The sequence below is a fragment of the Trachemys scripta genome, chromosome 2 (assembly GCF_013100865.1).
Source record: "Trachemys scripta elegans isolate TJP31775 chromosome 2, CAS_Tse_1.0, whole genome shotgun sequence".
NCBI lineage: Eukaryota > Metazoa > Chordata > Testudines > Emydidae > Trachemys > Trachemys scripta.
This window is the reverse complement of record NC_048299.1, coordinates 167350194-167376749: the sequence shown is the minus strand read 5'-3', so window position 1 is coordinate 167376749 and position 26556 is coordinate 167350194. Positions and strand designations below refer to the sequence as shown.

At 38.6% G+C, this 26556-nt stretch overlaps 1 protein-coding gene across 2 annotated transcripts; it reads left to right on the top strand.

Annotated features, from left to right (window-relative positions):
- Positions 1–661: 661 nt before the first annotated feature.
- LOC117873165 (zinc finger protein 14 homolog) lies at positions 662–24642 on the top strand. 2 transcript variants are annotated; one of them, XM_034762249.1, is made up of 7 exons: positions 662–733; positions 2263–3443; positions 7217–7313; positions 13649–13894; positions 18439–18572; positions 19849–19972; positions 23843–24642. In XM_034762249.1, the coding sequence occupies exons 2-7, from the start codon at positions 2288–2290 to the stop codon at positions 24039–24041; spliced, it is 1956 nt and encodes a 651-aa protein (XP_034618140.1). In that variant the 5' UTR covers positions 662–733; positions 2263–2287; the 3' UTR covers positions 24042–24642. The 2 variants fall into 2 exon arrangements, with proteins under 2 accessions (XP_034618140.1, XP_034618139.1); XM_034762248.1 differs by lacking the exon at positions 662–733 and adding an exon at positions 740–1112.
- The last annotated feature ends 1914 nt before the right edge of the window (positions 24643–26556 follow it).

The following is a 26556-nucleotide window of genomic DNA, read 5'->3' as shown; positions in this document are numbered from 1 at the left end:
AGAAAATTAAACTAGATTTTAAAAATGGTTTCAGTTGTGATAATCTCAGGTGCTAATTATGCTAATACTTACTACTTTGCTATTATTACCTCATTCATTATAGGTACTAGATAATACTTAGCCCTGCCTTGAGTGCAGGAGGATGGACTAGACTAGACGGCCGCTTGTGGTCCCTTCCAGTGCTAGGATTGTATGATTATGGCCTAGTTATTTCTTAGTCCTGCCTCAGTGCAGGGGACTGGACTAAATGACTTATTGAGGTCCCTTGCAGTCCTGCACGTCGATGATTACGTTCTGAAAGACTAACCAAGAACTGTGCTAAGCACTGCACAGAGTACTAGATGACAATATCGCGTTCCAATACCTGGTTCAAAGAGTTCATATGCAACCATACATTACAACGTGTTGGAGTATAAAGATGAAGAACCTGAAGCACAGAGGTTTAAATGACGGAGCTAAGCTCACACAGGGATGGGAACGGGGAGCGCTCGCGGACCTCGAGCTGTCGCTGGTGTTTAAAGCGTTGAGAATTGGATTTCAAACGAGTCCTTCCGCGACGCTCTTGGGTGCGTCACTTTACGCACAGTCCCTTAGAGTGGGGAAGCCTGGTGTTATGGAGGGAGGAGGCGAGAGGGCTGAGCGCGCGCTCTAACACTGCCCCCTGAGTTCCGGGCCGGAAGCCGGAAAGCTAGCGGAGAGGGGCGTGTCTGACCCGCGCAGGCCCGGAAACAGGGTGAGACTAACTCAGCAACATAGCCAGTGACCCCTGTAGAGCGGAATGGAACCTTCCTCCTTTCCCTTCACGCGCTGCTGACCCGGGCAGTGAGGGAGCGGCACGTGCTTTCAGTAGAGTCAGTCCAAGCGGCGGCTGCTGCCGCGGGGGGGTTGCTGGGGGAGGATGAGGCGCAGCCGTTGTAGCTGGAGGTGGTGCTTTGAGGTGACTCGTGTGCCCTTGGCCAAAGCGTGGGGGGAAGCCGCAGGAAAAAGGAAGAGCAGGGAGGGGGGTCGAGCTGCCAAACAGGCGCAAGAGGGACCCGCCACTGATTGTCTTCCTCAGGCACTAGCCCCTGCAGCTACTACCTCCCTGTTTTGCTGTTGAATCACTGTAGCAGGTACGGTCAGCTGGTTCGTCGCAATTCCCTTTCTAAGGGGAATTCACAACGCCTGAAAACAAAATATAAGTAGAGCCCTGCAGTGGATACAAAATTTGTATCTGCACCTGATCCGTGAGGGGGAGGGATAGCTCAGTGGTTTGGCCTGCTAAACCAAGGGTTGTGAGCTCAATCCTTGAGGGGGCCATTTGGGGCAAAAATCTATCTGGGGATTGGTCCTGCTTTGAGCAAGGGGTTGGACTAGATCACCTCCTAAGGCCCCTTCCAGTCCTGATATTTTATGATTCTGTGATCTGTAAACATCACTGGATATAAAGTGGACATCTGCAGATTTGCAGGGCTCTAAATATAAGGAGTGATCCTGCATTGGTGGGAGGAGGGGAAGGTATGCAGAGGGATGTACTACAGATGATCAGATTTAGGGCTTCCAGCTGCTGTGATGCATTCTGGATTATTTTATTCTTTATTTTAAAAGAATTGGGGAGGTTAACAGACTAAAGATATGTATTAAAAGGCACAGCCCTTTGTCAGTAGTGGATGTTCTGTATATGATGTTTGTATCTTAATGATACATTTTTCTATGGAAAAGACTTTGCCATGGGATTCATAAATGTTATGCAAGTCCCAAAATGAATACACAACAAAAATCCAGTAGAGGAGAAAGTAGCAAATGGATTTGGAATGGTTTTTTTAAACATAAATTATTTTCTAAAATCTCAAATTTGAAGTTACAGAATAAATGTTTCATCTGTAATATTAATAATTGACTGAAGTAAAAAACGAACTGCTTTGTATGAGGCATTTAGGTTTAAATTTTCTACTGGCAAAACTTCTGTTGTCTTCCAAGAGGCTATGATTTCACCTTTGAATTTTATATACACGGATGCAATTTGGATTATAATCTGACCCTATGTCCTCTTGTTGTAGCGTCTGAGAAAAGGCAGCCATAATAATTGAAGTATAAATATACCACAGCAGAGTATGTATCAATCTCTACTTGGGAAAATGTAAATAGGCACTTTATGTATATCTTGCTTAGTATTACTGAAGATTTAGGATAAATTATCTTCTTCTGGAGAAGATTGCTGACATACCAGTTTTGCAGATTATAGAACAGCTACTAACTGCTTTATTTATGTTTCTCTTATAGACTTGTGTACTTGCACTTTCTGAAGATGAATGAATTTAAATATAAATACCAATACATTCCTTCCACAAACCTACATTTACCTGAGGAGATCACAACATCCCGATTGTATGCTTCTGCAACAGAGGGCTTTGAAGCCCAAATTGCCAGCCTGGTGGAAATGTTTTTGGTTGAAGTGTACAGGTGCAAACTTTGTCAGTTCACAAGCAGTATCAAGAATAAAATCAGAACTCACATGACTAACATTCACAAACAAGGTAGAATTTGCCACATTTCTGAATGCCTTGAAATGGGCCCAGATCAAGATGAAAATGACTCATACAGCATAGGGGATGAAATCTGCCAAGAAAACAAAGAAAATGAAGAAAACCTTGCAAAGATGTCATTTCTGTTGCCCATGTACCAGATGCTTCATAACATGAGCCCTGAATTCTGTGATGTGAGCCTGGGGAATCATAGTGATAATCCTAGTGTCTCTCATTCTAGTAAGGTAAACACACTGTTTGAAGAAGAAGCAGGTCAGTTCCAGCTCGAGCCCTGCTCTGTGGTGCCTAATCCCCTCTCATATTCCACAGACCTCAATGAATCTAAAAGAAGCAAAGATGAGGAGGAAGCCCAATCTGAACATCTCATGTCACTTGGCCTGTGTCGCATTTCCAGCATTAAAACACAAACTTTAGAAGTAGAAGTGAAAACAACTAAAGTTGAAGTCAAACAAGAAAATAGTAAAAGTCAGAAGAAGGTCAGACCTGAACACAGTGGCTTAGCTCAGCCTTTGAAAGGTATTTGCACCTTAAAACCAAGTGCTGAAAGAATACAACACTGCAACATCTGTGACCAAGAACTGAAATCAAAGGGTGCTTATAAAATCCATGTTAAATGTCATGATGGGGACGAGGGCTTCAAATGTGTTTATTGCAATTGCTGCATGACTGAATGGAACTTAATGGAAAATCATTTAAAAACACACAAGCCAGTAAAAGAGAGCTACCGGTGTCTGATTTGCAAGAGAGTTTTTATGTCCCCAGGTGCATGGAAAATGCACAGGAACAACCATCATGGAAAACGTAATCTCTTTCAATGCACGAAGTGTTCATATCTTTATGAAACTGAGCAAGTGAGAAATCTGCACGTATCTTGTCATTATGGTGACTTGTTTAAATGTCTGCACTGTGATTTTATTGGTAAGTCTCAAACAATTATTTTTCTCATACTTTCACCCTCATTGTAACCCTGTCTATAAGCATAATGTATATTGGGAGTTACAAAGATGTACTTCTAGAGTTTCAGCATGTAGTATGATACCATCTGTGATGAGCTATAACAATCTTAGTGTTACTGGGAAAATGGTTACAGGCAGGAGCAATACAAATCTGTGTGTTTAATAAGCTTTTGCAAATGTACCTTTTTATGAAAATGTTACTGTGCTCTACAGAATTGCAGCTCATTTTAAACTATAATCTGTGGATTCATGCTCGCTCGCTCTCTCTCTCATTCATATATATAATATGAGAGAGAGAGAGAGAATTTTTTTTTAAAGTTGGACTTTAACTTTTCCTAGGACTTGAAAGTCATGTCACGTGTAATGGGAAAAGTAACTTTACGGGGATTTACTCTGTCTCTAGTTTAATAATAACACTCTGCTGTTTTTATCTTTAAACCACTACATTGCCACTGTAAACATTAACTAATACTTACGTGGCTGTGATGTAGCTATTATCTACATATTATGAATAGGGAAACTAACAAAGACCAAGTGACTTGCTTAGAATGACAGAATTCCTAGCTTCCAGTCTGGTTCTCAGTCCAATAGACAACATTGCCTTCTCTGACTTCAAATATTATTATATCAAATCATGGCCATATAATGCAAAAATTCTTAGTGCCTGTTTCAGGCTGTTTTCTGCCACTTAAGTTTCTTCCTTCCCACTTTTTTGTTGCAGTCTGTCTGAAAGTGCAAACTGAACCTATCTGTGTGGGTGGTGTTTGGAGAAAGTGCTATGGTGTCTGTAGCTATAGTCGGTAGCCGTAATAGCTTGTAAATGTAGTGAATTAGAATATCCATTGAAGAATGAGGTGAGTATGGTGGCACATGGAAAACAGGTTACTGTGATAATGACCAGGTTGGACAACTTGCTTGGAATGAAATCTTGTAGAGAAAAGGATTTATTGCCCTCAGATTATGTGTTGATCCATGTGAGACTGAGGCGCTAGTTTTGTCTGTTTTGATCTTGTTTGAGATTGCACGTACCTGGAGCTGAACCTCGTCTACAGAATTCCTGCAAGAAATAAAAATGACAGCTGAATCTTGTGACTTTCAGAATCAATTTCAAAACTCACTACTTCAAATTTCTCTTGGTAGTTTCTTCATACAAATGCACAACACCTCCACTTATTCATAGGCAAGCAAGAAATATATAAACTAATGAAACTGTTTCTCTTACAGGGTGGAAAGGAAGGTGGGGAGAGAAAGGGAGATAGTTATATTTATTTCTGTTTTAAAATAATTTGAAGTGCTCCAATTCTACAGTTATAGGAGTGACTATAAGTGCATATATAAACATAGAACTTGCTCCATTCAGTGTAATGAACCATTAATTTCAAAGTCTAATTTTGTTTTTTTTTAATGGAGACTCTCTATCCAATTAGTGTTTTTGTTTGTTTGTTTTAGTTTTAGCCTAAGTGACTAGAAGTGGTTTGTTTTTATGTCTACACGATGCAACTTTTAGCGACACAGCCGTGCCGCTAAAAGGCATGCATTGTAGCCACTGTTTGTCGGCGGGAGAGCTCTCTCCTGCTGACAAAAAACTTCCATCTCCAATGAGCGGTGGTAGCTTTGTCAGCAGGTGAGCTCTCCTGCTGTTCATACCAGCGCTTTTCCTCTGCAAAACTTTTGTCATTCAGGGTTGTGTGTTTTTTTTTCCATACCTCTGAATTCTGCTTTCAGCTACACTTGTGTAACATCCATTGACTTTGATTTGTCTGTGTTTTTTAAGGGCAGAATGTGTCCCTTAATGTTAAATTAAAATACGATGTAAATTATTTTTTTGAAGTGGACCTACCTATTAAAAGATGCCACCAGTGTCCATTATAACCTTTCATAAATATTTCAGGTATTCTTGCATTCCTCACAAAAATGCAAAGTGATCACAAAACTGAGCTCTTCTAAAAGGATATTGTATTTTGTTGAATTCTGAAGATGCTGAAGTGCAGAAACAGTATAAGAATAGCAAGTTGTTCCCCCCCCCCCCAGATTATTATCTCTTAGTCATAATAGCCCATAGCAGATAATGGGACTCACTCTAATATTTAATCTTGGCAGAGATGCCAAGTCTACAGTTCTAATGACAGGTTTCAGAGTAGCAGCCGTGTTAGTCTGTATCCGCAAAAAGAAGAACAGGAGTACTTGTGGCACCTTAGAGACTAACAAATTTATTAGAGCTCTTCAATATATGTTCCATTCTATATGCATCCGAAGAAGTGGGCTGTAGTCCACGAAAGCTTATGCTCTAATAAATTTGTTAGTTCTAATGAGTTTGTATAACTGAGATAATAAAGATCTACTTTTTCTCTATAGCAATGGTTTTGGAAATTGTAGTAAGTTTTAATTGCTGTGAAGTTTATTATTCGTAAGCTCTGAACTTGCTTTGGTCTTAAATCGATTCCTTGAGTTGCCCAGGAAAGTGAAAACTAGCTTTAACAGCTAATAACTCTGTGCTGCATACTTGTTCTGACTTTTAACCTCAAGGACAATTACAATGGTGACAGGGAAATATTTGTACAAGAATAAATGTTTTCTCTCTTTCCTATACTATTTTATCAGTTATGTTAAAATTTACATTAGCTTCATCCCATACCCTTATCCTACAACAAAACTATAGACTTGACGTACCTTTGGCATACATTTTACATTGATTAGTATTTGTACTTCATTTAGCACCCCTTTCTGTCCCCCTCCCCCAAAATAAGAAAGAAAAAGGTAGTTTTAAACTGGCATTATCATTCTGGTTCTCAATATAAACCTGTGACGGAGGACAGAAAGGCCCAAAGAACAGGTAATGGCACTAGCTTTCCACCTATGGGTCAGTATTCAGAATCTGCCCTTGATCAGTTAGACCAAAAGTTACCACCATGTACTGTCTGTTCAGTGACTATGTATAATAATTCTTTGTGTGACAGGAGTTAGTGCTCTCAGTCATGTTTGCTACTGAACAGGTGTTCACATTGGCATTTTTCATAGCATTCTTGGAGAAGGGCCAAGAGCAGAGCGGGAATGGAAATGGAATTATTCTCTTTCACCCCTAAAGATGATCCCTTCAGATCAGAACTGGTGCTCTCCTAAACCTCTTGTGTTCTTTTGTTCAGCACTTCATGTGCACAATAATTCATGTAAAAATAAAAAGATGCACCTGTGGAGGAGTTGATGGTTCATTTCAGATTGTGGCTTTGCAATCTTTTTGAGAGCTAATTCTTTATCCCCTCTTACTTGACATGTTTGGGGCTTTTTGGTCCCTAGCTCACTATATTATATAAAAGTAAAAAGCAGGAAAAATGTTGTGTTTTGATGTTTCAGTTCCATCTTGGAGTTCTGAGTAATACATAAGCCGCTTAACTTTGCCATTATGGCTTGTTGTTACCAGCAGAACCCCATGATGGAATTATAGCTACATAATTCATAGTCCCCTGTCTGTTCTATTTATACAGCTAATGTTCTTCCTGAATTACTATACATACATACTACCAAACCATATTCACCCAGTGTAATATCACTGAAGTTATTGAAATTACACCAGTGATGAATTTGGCTCTCTCAAACAGATATATAGCTGAAAACAAGGAAGATTGTTGAACATGGTCAAATGTATAGTTTTAGAAGAATTAGTGATATTTTCTGTATTTACTTCTATTTCCTCTGACGCTGATAAATTTCAATGATCTATGGCTTTTTAACACGCAGCGAGAGAGTGGAGTAAGGTCTACAAGCATCTTCGCACCCACAAATACAGTTCCAAACCACATCAATGCACCGAATGTGAAAGATGGTTCTTCCAAATGTAGGTAGCTCTTTAATTTGAATGCTTTACTAGTTGTTTGTCTCTTTTTCTAGTTTCTTGGTTATTAAAACACAGCAAACTATTTCATAAATGTTTATGTATCCTGTTACTGTAAATAGTGATGGTGAAGGAATGGTAGAACCCTACATGTGAGTATTTAATATAAAAGGGTGAGGGAGTGGGAGTGTTTAAAGGAAAAAAAACAGGGTTTTAAAAATAATGTGGTGGAATTTGCTGTGTTCAGGAAACACCACATCCTGCTGCTGGTATCCAAGGGAGAGAGAGAGCTCTATAGTGGCTCCCTATGACAGTGACATGAGGTGGGGAAAAGGTAACTTGGGTTCTGAATACAAAGGCTCTTCTACTGTTATGGGAAAGAGGTCCCCTATGGCCATTCTGGACATTGGTGATGGGGGAGACCAGAATAGGTACCTTCAGTACTCCTCCTTTAGCCCCCCTCCCCTTCCAGATACCATTAGGAAGGGCAGAAAAGAACAGGCTCCACGTGGTAGTGGGATTTTGGTGGCCAGGAGAGGAGAATGGCGGCATGAGACACCCAAACTACAACAACCATGAGAAACTGGCAGCATTTCCAAATCAAAACTTTAAGTTTTCAGCTAAAAGTTTGTGATTTTCTGGGTGCTGGTTTTGTTTTGTTTTGACAAAGTCAAAATTTTTCAGAGAAAACAGATACGTTCCATGAAAAATTTAATTTAGCCAAAACCCAGTTTTCTGTCCAAAGAGCGTTTTGAATAATAATAATAATAATCATAATAAATAATAAAAAGTCATCTAGCCCTACCTGGTAGTGACACATTTACAGCCAGACAGCTTGTCTTGAGCAGTCAAGCTGCTTCCTACTACCAACAGGTAGCTGCAGGAGGCTTTCTTTCCATCATAAGTTTGCAGATACCACCAAACTGGGAGGGATTGCAACTGCTTTGGAGGATAGGATCAAAATTCAAAATGATCTGGACAAACTGGAGAAATGGTCTGAGGTAAACAGGATGAAGTTTAACAAAGACAAATGCAAAGTGCTCCACTTAGGAAGGAACAATCATTTTCACACATACAGAATGGGAAGAGACCGTCTAGGAAGGAGTATGGCAGAAAGGGATCTAGGGGTTATAGTGGACCACAAGCTAAATATGAGTCAACAATGTGATGCTGTTGCAAAAAAAGCAAACGTGACTCTGGGATGCATTAACAGGTGTGTTGTGAGCAAGACACGAGAAGTCATTCTTCTGCTCTACTCTGCGCTGGTTAGGCCTCAACTGGAGTATTGTGTCCAGTTCTGGGCACCGCATTTCAAGAAAGATGTGGAGAAATTGGAGAGGGTCCAGAGAAGAGCAACAAGAATGATTAAAGGTCTAGAGAACCTGAACTATGAAGGAAGGCTGAAAGAATTGGGTTGTTTAGTTTGAAAAAGAGAAGACTGAGAGGGGACATGATAGCAGTTTTCAGGTATCTAAATGGGTGTCATAAGGAGGAGAGAGAAAACTTGTTCATCTTAGCCTCTAAGGATAGAACAAGAAGCAATGGGCTTAAACTGCAGCAAGGGAGGTTTAGGTTGGACATTAGGAAAAAGTTCCTAACTGTCAGGGTGGTTAAACATTGGAATAAACTGCCTAGGGAGGTTGTGGAATCTCCATCTCTGGAGCTATTTAAGAGTAGGTTAGATAAATGTCTATCAGGGATGGTCTAGACAGTATTTGGTCTTGCCATGAGGGCAGGGGACTGGACTCGATGACCTCTTGAGGTCCCTTCCAGTCCTAGAGTCTATGAATCATCAGCAAGAGGCAGGATTTTCTTCTTATCTAATAGACAGAAGGCTCCCTAAAGCCCCACAAATATATCATGGTCTTAAAATTTGATTGTATCACATGCTTTTTGTCATCCCTTTGAAAATCTGCTGAAATTTGAGCAAAAAAAAAAAATCACAGTTCACATAAATTCAATAGAGACTTCTTAGATTTTAGCAAGTTAAATTCCCCAAAGATTTCATCTGCACTGGGCACACTCCAGCCCAATGTTCAGCAGGACTTTCCTTGGAATTGCAGCCATGGGCTGCTGCAGACTGTGCTGGGTCCAGCTCTGGGCACCTGAACTGAGAGCAGGGGACCTCTCTCTCCTGTGACCTCCTGCTGAGCCCCAGTGAGGAGAAAGAAGTTACCTGATACAAATGCAGAGTGGTCTTGTTGGGCAGGGTCAGGGTTGGGAAGTAGACTGGAACAAGAAGCTTGGGGAAAGGGGTGAAAACTGGGATTGAGATTTGGGATGGGCAAAAAGACTGGTATTGGGTGGGCGAACAGACTGGGACTGGGAACCAGAGGGGCCAGAGGATGGAGGGGAGAGAACTGGGGGAACATATCTGACAAGGGGAAAACTTGTAGGGAGAACTGGGACTGGCTGAGTAGAAAGACTGGGACAAGAAGTGAGTGCCGGGACAGAGATTGAAACTGGGAGCCTGTGGTGATGGGCCACATGGGTAGAAGAGGCAACCGGTGGCCAGGGTGAGGAGAGAGAGAGGGAGAGAGAGATCCGATATGGGGCTGTGGGGGAACCTGTGACTTGCTGGACAAGGCACCTGAGGGTGGGAGTGGGTTGGGTGAGGGGAGACTAGGATGGGGATTCTGGAGGGATGAGACTTGCAGGGATTCTGGCATTTTTCTAACTTCTTTCTCTTTTGAGTACTTAACTTTGCAACCTTAATAATCTTTGAATGTAACATTTGTGTGTGATATATTAATGAGATTTGGGGGAAATGGCAAGATTAGTAACTTTTAAAGGAAACTGACAAAAATCCATCAACTTTAGCAATATGTGCTCAATGCCATTAGCAACCAGGCTCAGAGGCATTCAGCACATTGTTAATTAAAAGCTCACATATTTCTTCCTTAGGTCCTGGGACATTCAGACCCTCTAGGGTCGCCGGCTTCAGCTCCATCATGACACCTTGTTGGTGATGTCATATTGACCACCGCACCCCGCTGGAGCATGGAGCTGGTATATATTGTGGGTGGAGGGTCAGGTAAGTGCCTTTTTATTTTTAACATTAACTTGAATAGTTTTTTAATATTTTATCCTCAAAGGGATAAAATATTTTAAAATCTTTGCAAAACTGTGTTATACAATTAAAAATTGGCATTTTTCTGCCCCATCTACTATAGTAGTAGGCTGAGTAATCCAGCCTTTGCGATACTGACAATACAATGGTTGCTGGGGCATCACACTAGAGAATTGGCAATCCAGGTGAGGCTGGATGACATTGGCTGAAGTGGGGGAGAAAAAGACACACACTTTTTCCCCCCTAGGTAACAACGTGCTGAATGCCTCTCTGCTTCACAAAGCTGTTGGGGGGCATTTAGCACATATTGCTAAAGTTGATGGAATTTCACAGGTCACCTCCTAACACTGTTGTTTTGTCTTGGGTTGGTTATATTAATCATTAATATTCATGTAACAGCTAATATCTTATTTTCTGTTTTTCTTCACTTCCTACACTTTCAAGATTTTTTGTTGTTGCTAAAATAATCAGCTCATTCAAGTGTGATAAACCACATACAAACTCTCAATGAATACGCTGTGAACAACAAAAATACGGTTATGAAACCAGGTGTCAAATAAAATAGTTCTCTGTGAAGTTAACTTTACTTGCCACAAATGAAAGTATTCTTACTCAGATTTGTTTGCTTCTGTTTTTACACTGACATGCAAACATCAGCTTCCCCTTCCCTCCCAAAGGGCCATTGCCAGATCTTTTTAAGCATATGATATGACTACACAGCAAACAAAATAAGCTTATCTGTGTTGGTCCTGGGATATTAGAGACAAGGTGGGTGAGGTAATGTCGTTTATTGGACCAACTTCTGTTGGTGAAAGAGACAAGCTTTTGAGCTTTACTGAGCTGCTCTTTAGGTCTGGGAAAGATAATGTCACAGCTAAATATAAGGTGGAACATATTGTTAACAAACTTTCTGAGGAACCATTCAAGGTGAAGTGGCCCATTAACATCTCTTCAGTTATAGGACAAAAAACATGCTAAACAATCTGTTCCACCTTGTATTTAGCTATGACAATCTGAGGGTATGTCTACACTGCAACATGAGCCCGTGTTTGAGCCAGGGCTCAAGCGTAACCCTCTTGCGTCTACACTGAAAGTGTGCTAACCCAGGGCTCAGACCCAGGATCCCAACCCTGTAGGGCTGGAGGGGCCGAGCTTGAGTCAAGCCAGCACCCAGGGGCCAAACCCTTTTACTTTGCAGTGAAGATGCAGCCTGTATACCTTTCCCAGACCTGAAGAAGAGTTCTGTGTAGCTTGAAAGCTTGTCTCTCTCACCAACAAAAGTTGGTCTAATAAAAGATATTGCCTCACCCACTTTGACTTTCTAAGATTATTTTACTCCTTCCAACCTTGACAAAATATACTGCCTATTTAATCCTTCACATACTATTATGCCTATACTTATTTTCAAAGACAATATCTTTTATTAATGCAAAAATGTGCCTATCACCTGGTTTGATCTTTGATGCCAGTTTTGCATGAGAGAGTTATTTCCACAGGCTTTACATGATGATTCAGATTTCAAATGGCGTAGTAACAGTTTAGTAATTTTTGGCAGTAATACACCAGAAGTATCCATATTTGAACAACAAGATAAAATAATAAAAGTTTAAGGGTAAAATGACAGGGCTAAATTCATTCCTATTGTAATTTAATTAACCTCAGTAGAATTACATCAATAATAAATGTTGCCTGTCGTGCTTATCTGTATATATGATTTTATTATTAAAGGTTAAACTGAAGACTTATCTAATGCTGTATATTGAAGGAAAGCTGAACACATTTCCATAAACTTATTTATTTAAAAATAAGTAACAAATTATCATGAATTCACTGGGTTCCAAGATTGCAGCTGCAGTTTCAAACTGTACATAAAAGACTCTCATCCTAAAGAGTTTTCCCCTCCACCGTTGACTCTTTTTCCTGCTGTTTCAACTAGTTGAATTCAAGAAGACACTGTTTCTGAAAGAAGGGGTATACTTTGTATATTTTTATAGCCTCTCCCGATTAAAGTGGTAACATTTTTCTGACTGATTATCACAGAATTTTAAAAACAAAAAAAAATCCACAAACACTTTTAAAGAAGAGATCACCACATGAGAAGTATTGAAGTCCCCTAGCTCAATAATGGCAAGTCAAAAGTAGTCCTCTAACTGTGTATTATTGGTAATTGCATAGCAGAAAAAGAAAACTGGTTTAGATTTAAAAACAAAAGTTGACTTTTCAATAACTATAAAAAATAAGTACCAGAGAAGCAGAACCAGAAAGTGATGTCCTGGTTCCTAAAACATGCTATTCTATTTGGGCTTCTCTACACTGGCAATTTACAGCGCAGCAACTTTCTCGCTCAGGGTTTTTTTTGTTTTGTTTTAAGAGCGCTGAGAGCGCTTTAGTGTTGCCAGTGTGGATTAGTCCTAATACTCCACAAGTACTCATTGTGGGTTCCTAATTGTCTTCTGCAGCACTAACTGTTTCCCAGGTAGTTACAATTGTTGGACCTGGTTTATCTTTCTTAGGTCTTCACCTTAATAATGGTACTATACTAGTATATTATGAAAGTACTACTTACAAGAATGCTAACCTCACCTTGTAGAGTGTGAGTAAAAATTATATATAAACACACCTCTACCTCGATATAACACTGTCCTCGAGAGCCAAAAAATCTTACCGCATCATAGGTGAAACCGCATTATATTGAATTTGCTTTGATCCACTGCAGTGCACAGCCCCGCCCGCCCCAGAGCACTGCTTTACCGCGTTGTATCAGAATTCGTGTTATATCGGGTCGCGTTATATTGAGGTAGCGGTGTACCATACTATAAGACATTTGCTTAACCATATTTTTTGCAATATTTAAAAAACATAAGCAGTTACTAGATTAATATAACTTCAAGGAAACGAGTTAAATATAACTTCGTCCTGTGTCTAAGTACTAAATGTTTGAATATCTTATCTAGTTGCTTGTGGGAGTCATATATATAATGTGTGTACGTATGTATATAAAAACTTCATGGCTCTAGCATGGAATTGTGATATGTTAACAAGTCACTTGCTCACCCATGAAACCAATGCTATTTCTAAAATACAATTACATCTTCACCTACCTTTGAGAATGTTTTATCCCAAACTAATGAGATGTTTTCCGCCACTGAAGATGATACAGTTTATTTTGATTGACTTACACTTTTTTTGGTGGGGAAAGGGAATTCTTAAGTCTAATTCTGGCTTGGGTTTTAATTTGTTTATTTGTATTTCTTTACTGTCCACCCAGAGCTGAGCTGAAAGAGCATATGGCAAAACACAAAACTCCCAGACCCTTCCTATGTTCATTATGTGGCCAAGCATTTAAATATAGACGTCAAATGAGCAGGCATCACAAACATGTCCATCAAAGACAGAAAGGGAAAGAGATGAAGAAAAGAAAGAGAACGGAGAATACTCTTGTGCGCTTGGATACAAAAAGAACAATTAGAACAAAAAAGAACTCAAATGAATTTGTGTGCAGCATCTGCAACAGGTAAGGCTTATGCTATAATTAGGTTCAAACTCTGTTTTATGCTTGCAAATAGTCCTATAGACTTCCATTTTAGGATTATTATTCAAGTACTGTTATTCACTAAGGGCAATATTTTCAGAGAGAGGGGCCCACAGTTAATCTGTAAAAATAGGCACTCTCTTGGTATAGCTGTGTATACAAATAGGTCTGTAGTTGGGCTACTCACATGAATAGAACAAGGGGGGGGGGAGGAGTGTTACCACATGTGTGCGACAGGTTTTCTTATGGAATTTTTATTTTACTTTTTTGTCAATACTGTTATATACAGTAGATTTTCTAGTTGACACCTTTTAAAAATATTAACTGAATATGGGTGAGACTTACTGCGTTTGTGTGTCTATCACTATGGACCTCACTTTCAGAAAGAGAGACCTGATGTTTGCAAAAATGTATGGTTACATGTGTTATATTTAAATCTAACATTATTAGATTATTATTAGATTAAATGTTAAATATTGTTACATGCTGGGTGAAACCTTGTTATGAACTGAGTTTAAAGAAAAACTCCATGAGGTTGATGAATATGAACTCACCCTTCAATTAGCATAAGACAAATACTCCCTCCCCCCCCCCACCCTAAAACAAAAGAGTTATGTGAACCTGCCCATGGGTTTTAGACTGGGTGGGCAGAGGGGTTTTGCTGATTATTTTTTGGGGGGGAGTGGGTGGGGAGGGAGTGAGAAAGGAAAACAGAAACTGAGAGACGGAGGCAAAAGGCAAGCCAGCCCCCCATGTAATAACCTTGCTACCCCCTCAGGGGTCCCAACCCCGAGTTTGAGAACCCCTGCTTGTATTTTCTATGAGAACCTTTGTATATTCCAGAAGGGGGCAGCAAAGGGCTAGTATTGTTTTGTTCTCCCCTTACAAATGCTGTTTTTATTTAATGCTTTACTCGTTATATAAATTTTAATACAGAAAACACACAAAATCACAAAGCTCCAGTTTAAACATATGGAAATTCAGAGATAAGGATGTACCTCTGTGCTTTTTTCATTTATGCCTTTGTATTTCAGTGGGCTCATAACAATGATTTTTTTTTTTTTTTCTTCTTCCGCTAGTATAGTATGTCTGATACAAAACCAGGGCGACTTAATGTGCGATCCGCTAGTGTGATGTTCATTCAAACCCTGGCTTGCCATGCAGTAAGTCTCCATGTGGACAAGTCCTTAAATAGCTTATGGAAATTTACCAAATCATTAATTTGGAGTATAAATATTGTTCAATGATCACATTAGCAGTTGCTAATTGATATCTAATATGTTACGTTTCTTAAGTGCCCTAGAGAGATTACTTTCCTATGCATGTCGTAGAATTTGAAAAAAAGCCAGGTGCTAGATTTCAGTGAAACATCTGGCATTAACTGAGTACTAACAGATAATTTCATTTTCTGTGACTGAAATAATGTTAGTTGAATTTAAATATTTCATTGGTTTTGTTTTAAATTGTTTTTTTCTGATTTATCTTAAAAGAAGAGACGTGATCTGATTCTACTGAAAGGAACATATTTACATTTAACTCTATAAACCTACTTTTGCAGAACAGCCTGTGAACTTTTAGCACATCACCACCAGTAATTTTGATATTCATTTATATTTTTATTTTTAAAAAGTTCTTTTTAAGGAGAAATATGTATACTTGGAACTTCTGTAACCCATGTGGTAGAGAAGCTGGATTTCAAGTCACAGGATTGCATTTAAAGGTGCTCTGGAACCAGTCCTGCTCTTGTTGAAACTAATGGGATCAGGCCAAATGTCAGGTCAGCTTTGACCAAAATATAATATATATATTTTTTTTAACACCAAAAAAATCTTCATAAAGCCTAAGATTAAATGAAATGGTTATTATTTTTTTAATTCTAGTGGAAACATTTTTTAAACTAATATTCTCCTATAATGTTAGCCACCCAGTTTTATTGCAGTATCATGCAAATATATATCATAAAAGCGAACCTGATGAGAAACTAACCAGCAGCACAAATTAATCTATCTAGTCCATTCCATTGATCAGTCTGAGAGAAATTCAACAAGTAAGCATCATAAATGATGAAAAGTAAATTAGAGGTAAATTGCTTTGATAATTAAAACTGAACAAGTGGTGTTTTTAGCATAAATAAGGACATTTCCTACTTGCTAACTTATGTAAATATTGTACATATAATCCATGCCTTTTTTTAAAAAAAAGGTGTCTGAAATACCCCTATGGTGTACTGCTTATTTTCCTCTTAAGGGTGAAAATGAGTTGTCCCTGCTGTAATTACATGTAATCTAAGTATTTTTCTCTCCTTATACTTACACTCATAAATCATCTCCTCTAGCATTATATTTAAAAAAAAAAAAAAAAAGACACAGATCAATATCTATGGCTCTTTGGGTCATTCTATGCCACAAACACCTGAGATGAGACCACAAGGTTATCGGAGTCTTCACGTGTCCCCTTAAATCATTTACAACTGTTAGAACCATGCATATAAACTATTTGTTTTAACTACAGTTCAAACCAAAAGAATCTTCTCTTCAAGTCACGTGATTGAGTGATGGAACTGGGTTGCTCCACTAAATCATTGTGAAATAGGTATCTCTTAAAGATAGTGCTTTGATTGTGATTGCAGTGAGCAGAAGCAGTGACACAGAATGTTTTCCTATTCAGTGAATGAGAGTACTTATAACTTTGAATTACCGTATGTGCATGGCTGTTTGATTCCAAAAGGCATTATGGAAATTAGACAGCATCTGTGTTTTTGAGCTGTGTATTTATTTTGTAGCTCTTTTAAAATAAATACACAGCTCAAAAATCTCCTTCGAATTCTAGATCTGTGAAAATCTACTTTTGCAGTAAGGCTTTACAGTTGGTCACAAATATTTAGAGGAAGGAAAAAAGTTGGTGTAACAAATATTATTTAGAATGGCACAGCTTGTTTTTCATAGATGGCTGACATGTTGAAATCTGCTGTTTAAATCCAATTATTTCTTCTCAAGCTTTTGATTTTACTGAAATCATTCTTTTATTCAAGATTGCATATCTTCTGTGAACAGCACGGTTTTTAACAATTTTCTTTTTTAACTGCTTTCACTTCCCCTATGGAAATGATGGGCTTATATCCTCTAAATGATGCAAGCTTTATTTCTGCAGTGCAAGGAAGTGTTAAATTACACATGTCTGAGAGTTCAGTCCATTTTTCCATCTTTTTGTTTTGAATTTTGATGCAGCCAAACATCCTTTGAAAAGTTAATTATAAATTAAGAGTTAACTAAACTGGAAATTTTTATTAATCTTCTGTTTGGTTTTTTTGCATGATTAACATCTCAGAGATAAGGTAAACTGCTGTATGTAGTAAATTTCAGAAATCAGTGAAAGAGCGAAAGTACTACAATATCAGACTTTTAAAATAGTAAATCTGCATTATGAAATATGTATGTTATATTAAAAATAAAGCTATATTGGTTGTAAGCAAAATAGTCAATGGGTACTAGTAATGTGTGACTTTAGTGCACATATTTTGGGGTTAGCATTTACCTTAACAGTTAATGTACAGGAATGTATCAGAATGAAAATGATTTTTCTATAATAGTGTTGATCAAGAAACTTGAAAATGTGGAGGGCCAAATTTTAATCTCTCTGAAATCAGTTGAGAAGATTCCCATTGATTTCTGTGGGACCAGGATTTGACCCAAATCTTTTTTTGCTTATATTTTTTCTAATAAAACTTATAATGGAGGTATATTTTACTAATTAAAAATAAGTTGACTGCATTATAGGCTTGATCCTGCACTTCTTGCTTACCCACAGTTCTCACTAATGTTGCTGGGAGTTGGGGAGTTTTAGGTGCTGAAAACATATAGATAGGCAGTTTGTGGGCATGAAGGATTGATGGCTCTAGAAGAAGTGCCAGACCCTAAATTCACATGAACAGCAATAGAATTTATGATATCTATATTACTGTTCAAACATTTACATCTATGTTTAATAGTAAAAAAACTCTCGCTTCTTCTTTTTAAGAGGTATAAACCCATACAGAGGTGTACTTTTCAATGTAAATAATTGCAATGTACAAGAGTGAAAAAGTGGGCCAGGTAGCTGGGAAGGTAGTACTTACCATTGACACCAATGGTTTTTAGAAGCTCAGATTGGATCTCTACTTTTTGCTGCCCTACACGGTCAATTGAATGTCACATGTGCATAGGCTGCCAGTAAATTACCTGTGCATAGATTATGCATATTTGGGCCATTCTATACATTAATATTTTAAAGGTAATGCAATTATTAAATTAAGTTTAACTACTGTGAGGACTGAAAAAATTGTTGTTCTTTCATTCTCCCTCCCCTGATTATATTAATCTATACCCATTAAACTAACAGCTATAAATAACAGCCATAAAAGTCATTAAAGGGCTACAATAACGCAATTGGATGCTATAACTGAGAAATGTCATCTTTCTGGAACGTTTATCCAGGAAAAAAAGATGATTTTTTTTCAGCTGTGACAAGGCTTATTTCCTCTGTGGCAGGAAGTGTTCTTCAAAACTGGCTCTACAGAGACACATGGGAATACATGCTGGCATCAAACCCTTTCATTGCCAGCACTGCGAGTACAAAACTAGGCTAAAGGCCTCATTGATACAGCATATGCGGATCCATACTGGTAAGCTCTGTGTGTGCATTATGTTCTCACTTACAATACACTGTATTTTTTTTTAAAAAAGGGTTGATTGTTTTGCAGTATGAGAGTTTGGACCTCTCTCTTTGTTCTTCAGCAAATATTTACAGTGGTTCTAAGGAAAGAAGGTACTCGGGCTATGATAGCGAGTATACAGCACTTAGTTTTTGTCCCTGATTCAGGAAAGCACCCCAGTTAACCATGTATTTAAATTTTATCTATTTATTTATTTAGAAAGTATTATACGTTTACGAATCCTTGCCATGTAAATATTAAATACAATACAATAATCATTACAACAGTGATTTCTGTTTAGAGACATTCTACAATAATACAGTTATCAGAGCTGTCTGTTTAACAGGATGTTACTGTATTACAGAGAGTGCATCATTATGCTTATGACATGTCATGTCTAGTGATTTTTGCTGAGTGAAATTTCTGATTACGTATATTTAACATGTTAATATTAAAAAAAAAATGGACAAGGTGAGGTGTTTTTTTTTTTAATTATTTTGCGGTGTGTGTGTGTGTGTATATGTATATGTATATACACACACACACACATTGTCTGAGTACTGAATAAATTATAATCAAATATCTAAGCCCTAGTCTACACTGGGGGAGGGGAGGGGATCGATCCAAGTTTGGATTGTTAGAAAGTTGGGGAGCCTCTCCCATGCGGATCGTGGCTGACCACTAGTCTGCCCCGTCCATGTGTGTCCCTGCAGACCCCCTGTGGCCCGGCATCCCCCCCCCCCCATTCCGCCCCTGGCTCAATGTTGTCACTCCACTACTCCTGTGCTCCTGTCCCAGTCTGTTCCCCCCGACTAGCCCTTCTGATCGCCAGTCTGTGTGACCCACCCAAGCAGCCTCATGTGCCCTGCTTTCTCTTCCTCCCCCATATCCCATGCCTCCTCACCTGGCCCTGCTGGCAGAGCACTGTGAGGAAGGCAGCTTCTGCCCCCTTCCTCTCCAGGGCTGGCTGCTTCAGCCCATGAACCAGCTGCCCTCTGTTCTGGCACCACATCAGTTCCTAGTGGGTGTAATGTATAATTGCAGCGTGATCCCTCTTGCAGCTTCTCTTTGCCTCCCCATCAGAATCAATTATTCGGGGGTGGGGGGGGGAAATCTGCGGCAGACATTAATCCTGCACTTGTGCAGTGGTGTAGAAATCTCTTCCCCCACCCCATCCCTCCTTCATCCCTCCAGCCCCCATTCGTCATTTATGTGAACATGTCCCCTGCTTTCCATATTTTGATAGGTGAGAAGCCTTTCAAATGTGAAATCTGCTCTTATGCCTCAATTGATGCAAGCTCTCTGCGCAGACATTTCAGGACTCACACAAGTGAGAGGCCCTACAAATGTGAAACGTGCTCGTACAGTTGGTAAGTGTAAATAGTCCCCCTTGCTTGGCCAGATTTTTCACAGTATAACTATGCAGTTTTTAAATAAAGTATTGTTTCCTACATACTCTGCCCATCAACAAAAGAGCCAGATATTTAAATTCACTCCCATAGACAACTGAGTCATTTGATACAAAGAGCTAATGAATAGTTTAGTTTTTCTAAGTGGATGTTTCTAACCCCTTTATCTCTGCTTCTGCTTAATTTCTACTGACATTGTACAGGCTACGAGGGAGGATATATGGAATCGGAAGATGATAAATCTAAAAATATCTGAAGGAAAATTGAGATGATATCTGTGTGTCATGGGGTACTGGGATTATGACAGAAGAACATGTTTCTATACATTCATTCAGTGAATGGGAGTCTCTTCCCACTGTTACGTCAGCTTCACTAGGTCTTTTCCTCATTGATTTCTTCTGCCAGTTTGCTTGTAGTGCCACCCACACCGTCCCCCAAAATTTGGAAAAATGTCATATTACTTAAGGCATTTCTCATTGTGAGGTTGTACACATGTCTTTTGTTCATTTGGCAGTGCTTGCACAGTACTGTACATTGTATCAAGTATAGAAACAATAGGTAATTTTGGCAAAGCTCAAATACATTTTGAAGTATGTTACAGAGCATTTTGTAGTGTGTAAGGTTACAAAAGGTTAACTTAAATATTTTACATTTTTATGTCTTTGAACATGGTACTATATGTTAAGTGAAATACCATTTGCGTCTGGATGTTTGAACTTCAAAGGTTTAAACTGAGAGAGGTTTTGTCTGCCGTACCCATTTGCTGGTTTGTTTGGTTGAAAGGGCTATTATATAACCATCAATAGTAAATCATTTAGCATTGGATGAGATTAGGCTTGCAAAATTGAAGTGTTACTTCCAAGTTTCCTTTAGTACCCAAGTTCAAAATGGAAACACATCCATCAAATAAGTGGTAAAATAACAAAAACACCAAATTTAGAGTAAACTCCCAGCCCCCTGACCTACATTGTGAGCCTTGCAGTAACTGAACACAGGAATAACAACAACAACAACAAAAATGTCTCTTCCTAATCTTCATGACAGTTACACTGAAATTAAGAACTCTAAACATTGTCCAGCTTTGGTGATAAAAAATGAATTAAATTCAAGAGTTGGCGCAGATAATTCACTGCCAAATTGAGACAAAAATAGGACACATTCATTAGCAGATGACCGTCTTCTTAGAAGTTATAAGAATGATGATTGTTCTACTGTATGAATTAGAGAAGAGAGCAGGAAGGAGTCAGAAAATAAATATTCCTGTTACATAACAGACACCACAGAACTACAGAGCAGAACACTGCTAATCTGCAGTTCAGTAAATTACACACAATAATCTGCACAAAAATGTGTCAGATTCTCCTCCTGTCAAGTAAGATTTAACAGTAGGGCACTGTAGTGAATTCTCATATTATGAAAATCTTTTTACAAAATATACTGCCATATTTTTCTAGTGTATATTGTGCTTTATTTTAAATGATTGACAAAATAAGTACAGTTTTGTGACATGTTGGCCTTGATTCTAATTGGATTTACAGAATTCATTAATTCCCTGCACTAGTGCAAATTGCAAGGTTGGTTGGTTTGTAATAAGGCCCTAATACTGGCCTTACGTACATGCTTAACTTTAGACCTGGGAGTAGTTCCATTGAAGTCAATGGAACATTCATATCTTCAAAGTTGAGCATGCATGTACATGTGTGTAGGATCAGAGCTTAAATATAATGCACGAATAAGGATGATAGTTCAAAAATTGTGGCTGAGTTGTGGACAAGCCATGGAAAAATCACATAAAAGTAATAGTGGACCTTGTTATTTGTGCTAATAAGGTCCATTATTATTTTTTCCATGATTTTCCGCTGTCGGTAGCCTGGGGCTGAGAGTAGGGGCTCCCGCTGTCAAAATTGTGGTGGAAGCCTAATATTGCAGGATCCACAATTTCCATAATAATGCAAATTAAGTAGGGCCTTATGCACGAGTAACTAAATTCAGCAAGTGTGCTGTATCATGCTCTGAAAGTGCTATTTACTTAAAGAACATTTCACACATGTATTTGTTATAGAATTTCAGTATACCAAATTACTTGCTTATCAGCGTAAGGAGCTGAATAATGTTCTGTATAGTTTGTATATATTCCAAGTGGCCATTTGTATGAATTTGTGAATATACAAATTCATACAAACTTTTTCAATATTTTCTTTTTTTTTTAAATGCTCTACTATGTTTTTACTTTAGAATACAACCCCCGCTACTTCAACGTATATCATCTTATACTATCCTGTTAGTTGCCTTTTTTTCCCTTCAGATATGTAAATTGCATCAATATAGAATTCATTAGGCTGTTGATCTCAGTGGGCCATATTGAAAGAGGAAGGGTAAAGTGATGTAAGTAAATAACCCATAAGTAAACAGGTACATGTGTAAGCAAATCTAAGGATTTGTCAACACTGGGGTGCGATTTACAGTTTGTGTAGCTTTAATCAAGCTAGCACACTGAAAATAGCAATGAGGGCACAACAATGCAGGCTTCAGCGCAGGCTAACAATGCAAGTACATACCCAGGGGATCAGGTGTGCTTATACAGTCTGCAGTGATGCCTGTGCTGCTGTGTCACTCCTGCAGTTTTTTGCAAGATAGGTAGATTAAAGCTAATGCAGTTACATCTACACAAGCTTCAAATCACAGCTCCAGCTGCAGTGTAGACATATACCCTAAAATGATATAAATGAAATAACAAAGGAGCTAGAAATGTGCAAATTACACTAATTTAGATACACATCTGAGTTCTACCCAATATTCTAATTTTAATTTGAGACTAAAATAAAGTTTTGGGTTGGGTTACCTATAGCTAGTCACAAAAAAGGTTTCATGATTTGAGCTGCCACATGTGAAGACTGTTTATGTGCCTTGGATTCAGCAGAGACCCTAGTATCACCTTAGTCAAGTTAATAGGAAATGATGGGATGAAATCTGCAATGACACCTGTCCATCTAATAGGAAGAGTCCACTGAGTAATGGATTTTAAAATGTGTCACACAAACTTCTTTCTCTACCATCACAAATTTTTGTTTCTCCAACTTCTGTATTTGGAAATTCAAGACCTGAAATGTTTCTGAACTGGACTGTTTTATATAATCTGAAGAGTAAGGCTCATTCAGATCAACCGTCTAATAGATTCTATACTGGTTCAATTTACATATCAGAAATAAAGCACCTAACAGGACAGTATAAGATGTTATAAGTTAAAGTAGGGGGGTTGTATTCTACAGTAAAACCTATTGGATCATTAAAGGTTTTCTTAAAATATTTTTTTAAATCATTTGTATGAATTTGTATATACACAAATTCATACAAGTGGCTATTTGGAATGTGTATAAACTATATAGAACATTATTCAGCTTCTTAATACTGATGAATGAGTAAGGTCAAAGGGAACAGGATGAGATCCATAGTAAATATTCAACAGAGCTCACGTTTTAGTGTAGAATACTGACAGTGTTTGGCTCATGGCTTAAATTCTTATTTTGGAAGCCAGCTCTTTTGTCATAATCCATGAATAATGAGAATGTGATTAAAAGTACAAAGTCAAAAGACAAATATTTTTCAATAAATTCATACTCTGGTTTTCAGCCTCTTACCCTCTGTCTTATCTCTCTTAGAATATAAACTCTCCAGGCAGAAACTGATTCTTGTTGTGTGTTTGTACAGTGCCTAACACAATGGGGCCCTGATCTTAGTTGGGACCTCTAGCCACTACTGTAATACTCCTTCTAGTAGTAGTAGTTAGAATTTTTTCCCAGTAAGCTCTAATAAGTTTCCATTACATTACAGCATCCAGAAGAAGAGCCTGGACCTCCATGTGCGACGGCATCACACTGGTGAGGCGTTTGGCTGTAGTTTTTGCTGCTATTCTTCCCCTGACAAGCAACTCCTCCGGAAGCACGTAAAGAAATATCATCTCATTTCAGAAACCTCATTAATCAGCACCCAGCCCACCCCTAGCCTCAGACCATTTCCAGTGGAGCATTAGGTTCTTCATGCTTAAATGTGTAATAGAGCAGCTAATCAACAATAGGTCAGCCAGAAGAGAAGGAGAAATTGATCCAGTGAGGACATTAGAAGGACTGGCAAATGTGACTCAACCTGAGGCTCTAAGAATGGTCCTTGCAGGAGGCTTCATATACACTGTGTATATGCTATAACTCTGGTTTTCCTGAGAGGAGCATGGCATGCTATGAGTAATGAGGTTTGTTTTACATGAGGACTAAGTATCTTGATCCTGTTTTCTGACTACCTCATGCTGACTTGTCCTTCATTAGAAGTTAGGGAGTTTGACAGTTAAAGGGGGAATTTATTGAAATTCCAGTTTGGGTGCATTAAATTCTGCAAATCGGTTCTTGGATGTCACCTTGCTCATTTTAAATATAGGTACGTATTTTTAAATAAGTAAATGGTTGAAAGTGAAATCTGCTGGCGCACTGGCTCTCAGAATTAATTATATTAGAAAATATATCACTGCTCCCTCGCTATTCTATAATAGATTATATGCAAAGTATGTCTCATCAGAAACTAATCAATGGTAAAATAAAAATATAGACAACATATCCAATAAACTTGATTTTAAAAACTCAGTGGTTTTATATTGTCTGTACTTACTTTGGAGTTGCAACAAAAGATTACTAAGTTTTTTGGAGAGAATGAAAATCAGACCTTTAATAGCCCATGAACAGAAACTGTTTTGCTGCTATTACTCCATATTTCTTTGCCAGTAATGATTTTGTGGCATCTGTTATTAGTAATAAATGTTACACCAGGAATACAACTCCACCTACATAAAGATTCATACAGACATTTAATGTGATAACTTTCTGGACCAACAAGTAAATTATAACACAAGTGTGCGCACATTATTTTCTCCTTAACAAATACAATAGTAGAGAATAGGGAGGAGTTGTTAAATGCTATTCTACTTGTGAAGTGTTTATGTAGCAGCTTAAATGAAGCAGTGTAGAGACTCCCATTCCTTTCAGGCAGAAAGGGTTTAGGATCTAAATTCTGACAAAAATATTAAGATGAAGTTAAGGTTTAGAGAACATATTGGTAATTCATGGGACAAGTAACTAGACATTTCCTTTAAGATTATCAAAAAACAATCCAGAAAATTGAGAGTTAAGGTTAAACTGCAGCACAACTCCAACATTTGAAAATATAGAAATACACAGATAAAGTCACTCAAACAAACCTTGCAACCTTCTTTGCTAAATGAAAGGTGCACTTTGCCCTAACACATATATAGCAGTGTTGTTGTTTTTAAAAAAACAAAACAAAAAACCTATCCACACCGAATTCCTCCTCTGAGAAAAGGCTTAGAGAGAGAACAAACCATATGCTACAGATGTTAATCATATTGCCTAATATGTGAAGGTGCTAATCTACTACACTGATTACGGCAATATAAGAACCTACGTATAATAAATAGCTTTAGCTCTGCTCCCATACTGATATCCATCTCTGTTTTTCCTTCTGTTTCTCTTGTAAGTAAGATGTTCTATATAGTAAGATGTTCTAGTTGAAGTAATGACATTTTCCTGTATATTTTTGTTCAGAAGGAGATGGCTGCCCACTTCAGTACTATCTCGTAGAAATTTATACATTAGCAATAGCCTTATCAGTTTCAGAAAGGTTAGTGGCTCACAGTGAACAGGTTAAGGAAACTTTTAAACACTGACTAGTTCATCCTTTGAGTCTTGCACTGTCTTTCTCAGCGAAGATATACTTCTATATGAAGGGTAGCCAAAATAGTTCTTCACCTATACTTGAGATTTTAGGGTGGTATCCACAAAGCTACTTAAGTGCCAAAGAGTGTCTCTACACTACGGGATTAATCCGAATTTACAGAATTCGAATTTTGGATACAGATTATATAAAGTCGAATGTATGCGGCCACACTAAGCACATTAATTCGGCGGTGTGTGTCCATGTACCGGGACTAGCGTCGATTTCCATAGCGTTGCACTGTGGGTAGTTATCCCATAGCTATCCCATAGTTCCCACAGTCTCTCCCGCCCATTGGAATTCTGGGTTGAGATCCCAGTGCCTGATGGGGCAAAAAACATTGTCGAAGGTGGTTCTGGGTACAGCCTCACCCCTCCCTCCATGAAAGCAACGGCAGACAACCGTTTCGCACCTTTTTTCCTGGGTGAATACTGCAGACGCCATACCACGTCAAGCATGGAGCCCGCTCAGCTCAAGACAGCAGTCATGAACATTGTAAACACCTCGCTCATTATCGTGCAGTTTATGCTGAACCAGGACCAGATAAACGAGGCGAGGAGGAGGCGGTGACAGCAGCCCAGCGACAAGAATGATGAGGACATGGACATGGACACAGAATTCTCTCAAACCACGGTCCCCGGTGCTTTGGAGATCATGTTGTTAATGGGGCAGGTTCTAGCCATGGAACGCCGATTCTGGGCCCGGGAAACAAGCACAGACTGGTGGGACCACATAGTGTTGCAGGTGTGGGACGATTCCCAATGGCTGCG

Coding starts and splice junctions, on each gene's coding strand:
- LOC117873165 (XM_034762249.1), top strand. CDS start 2,288: ATGAATGAATTTAAATATAAATACCAATACATTCCTTCCACAAACCTA. Junction 7,314..13,648: donor GAAAGATGGTTCTTCCAAAT/GTAGGTAGCTCT, acceptor CTGTCCACCCAG/AGCTGAGCTGAAAGAGCATA. Junction 13,895..18,438: donor GTGTGCAGCATCTGCAACAG/GTAAGGCTTATG, acceptor CCTCTGTGGCAG/GAAGTGTTCTTCAAAACTGG.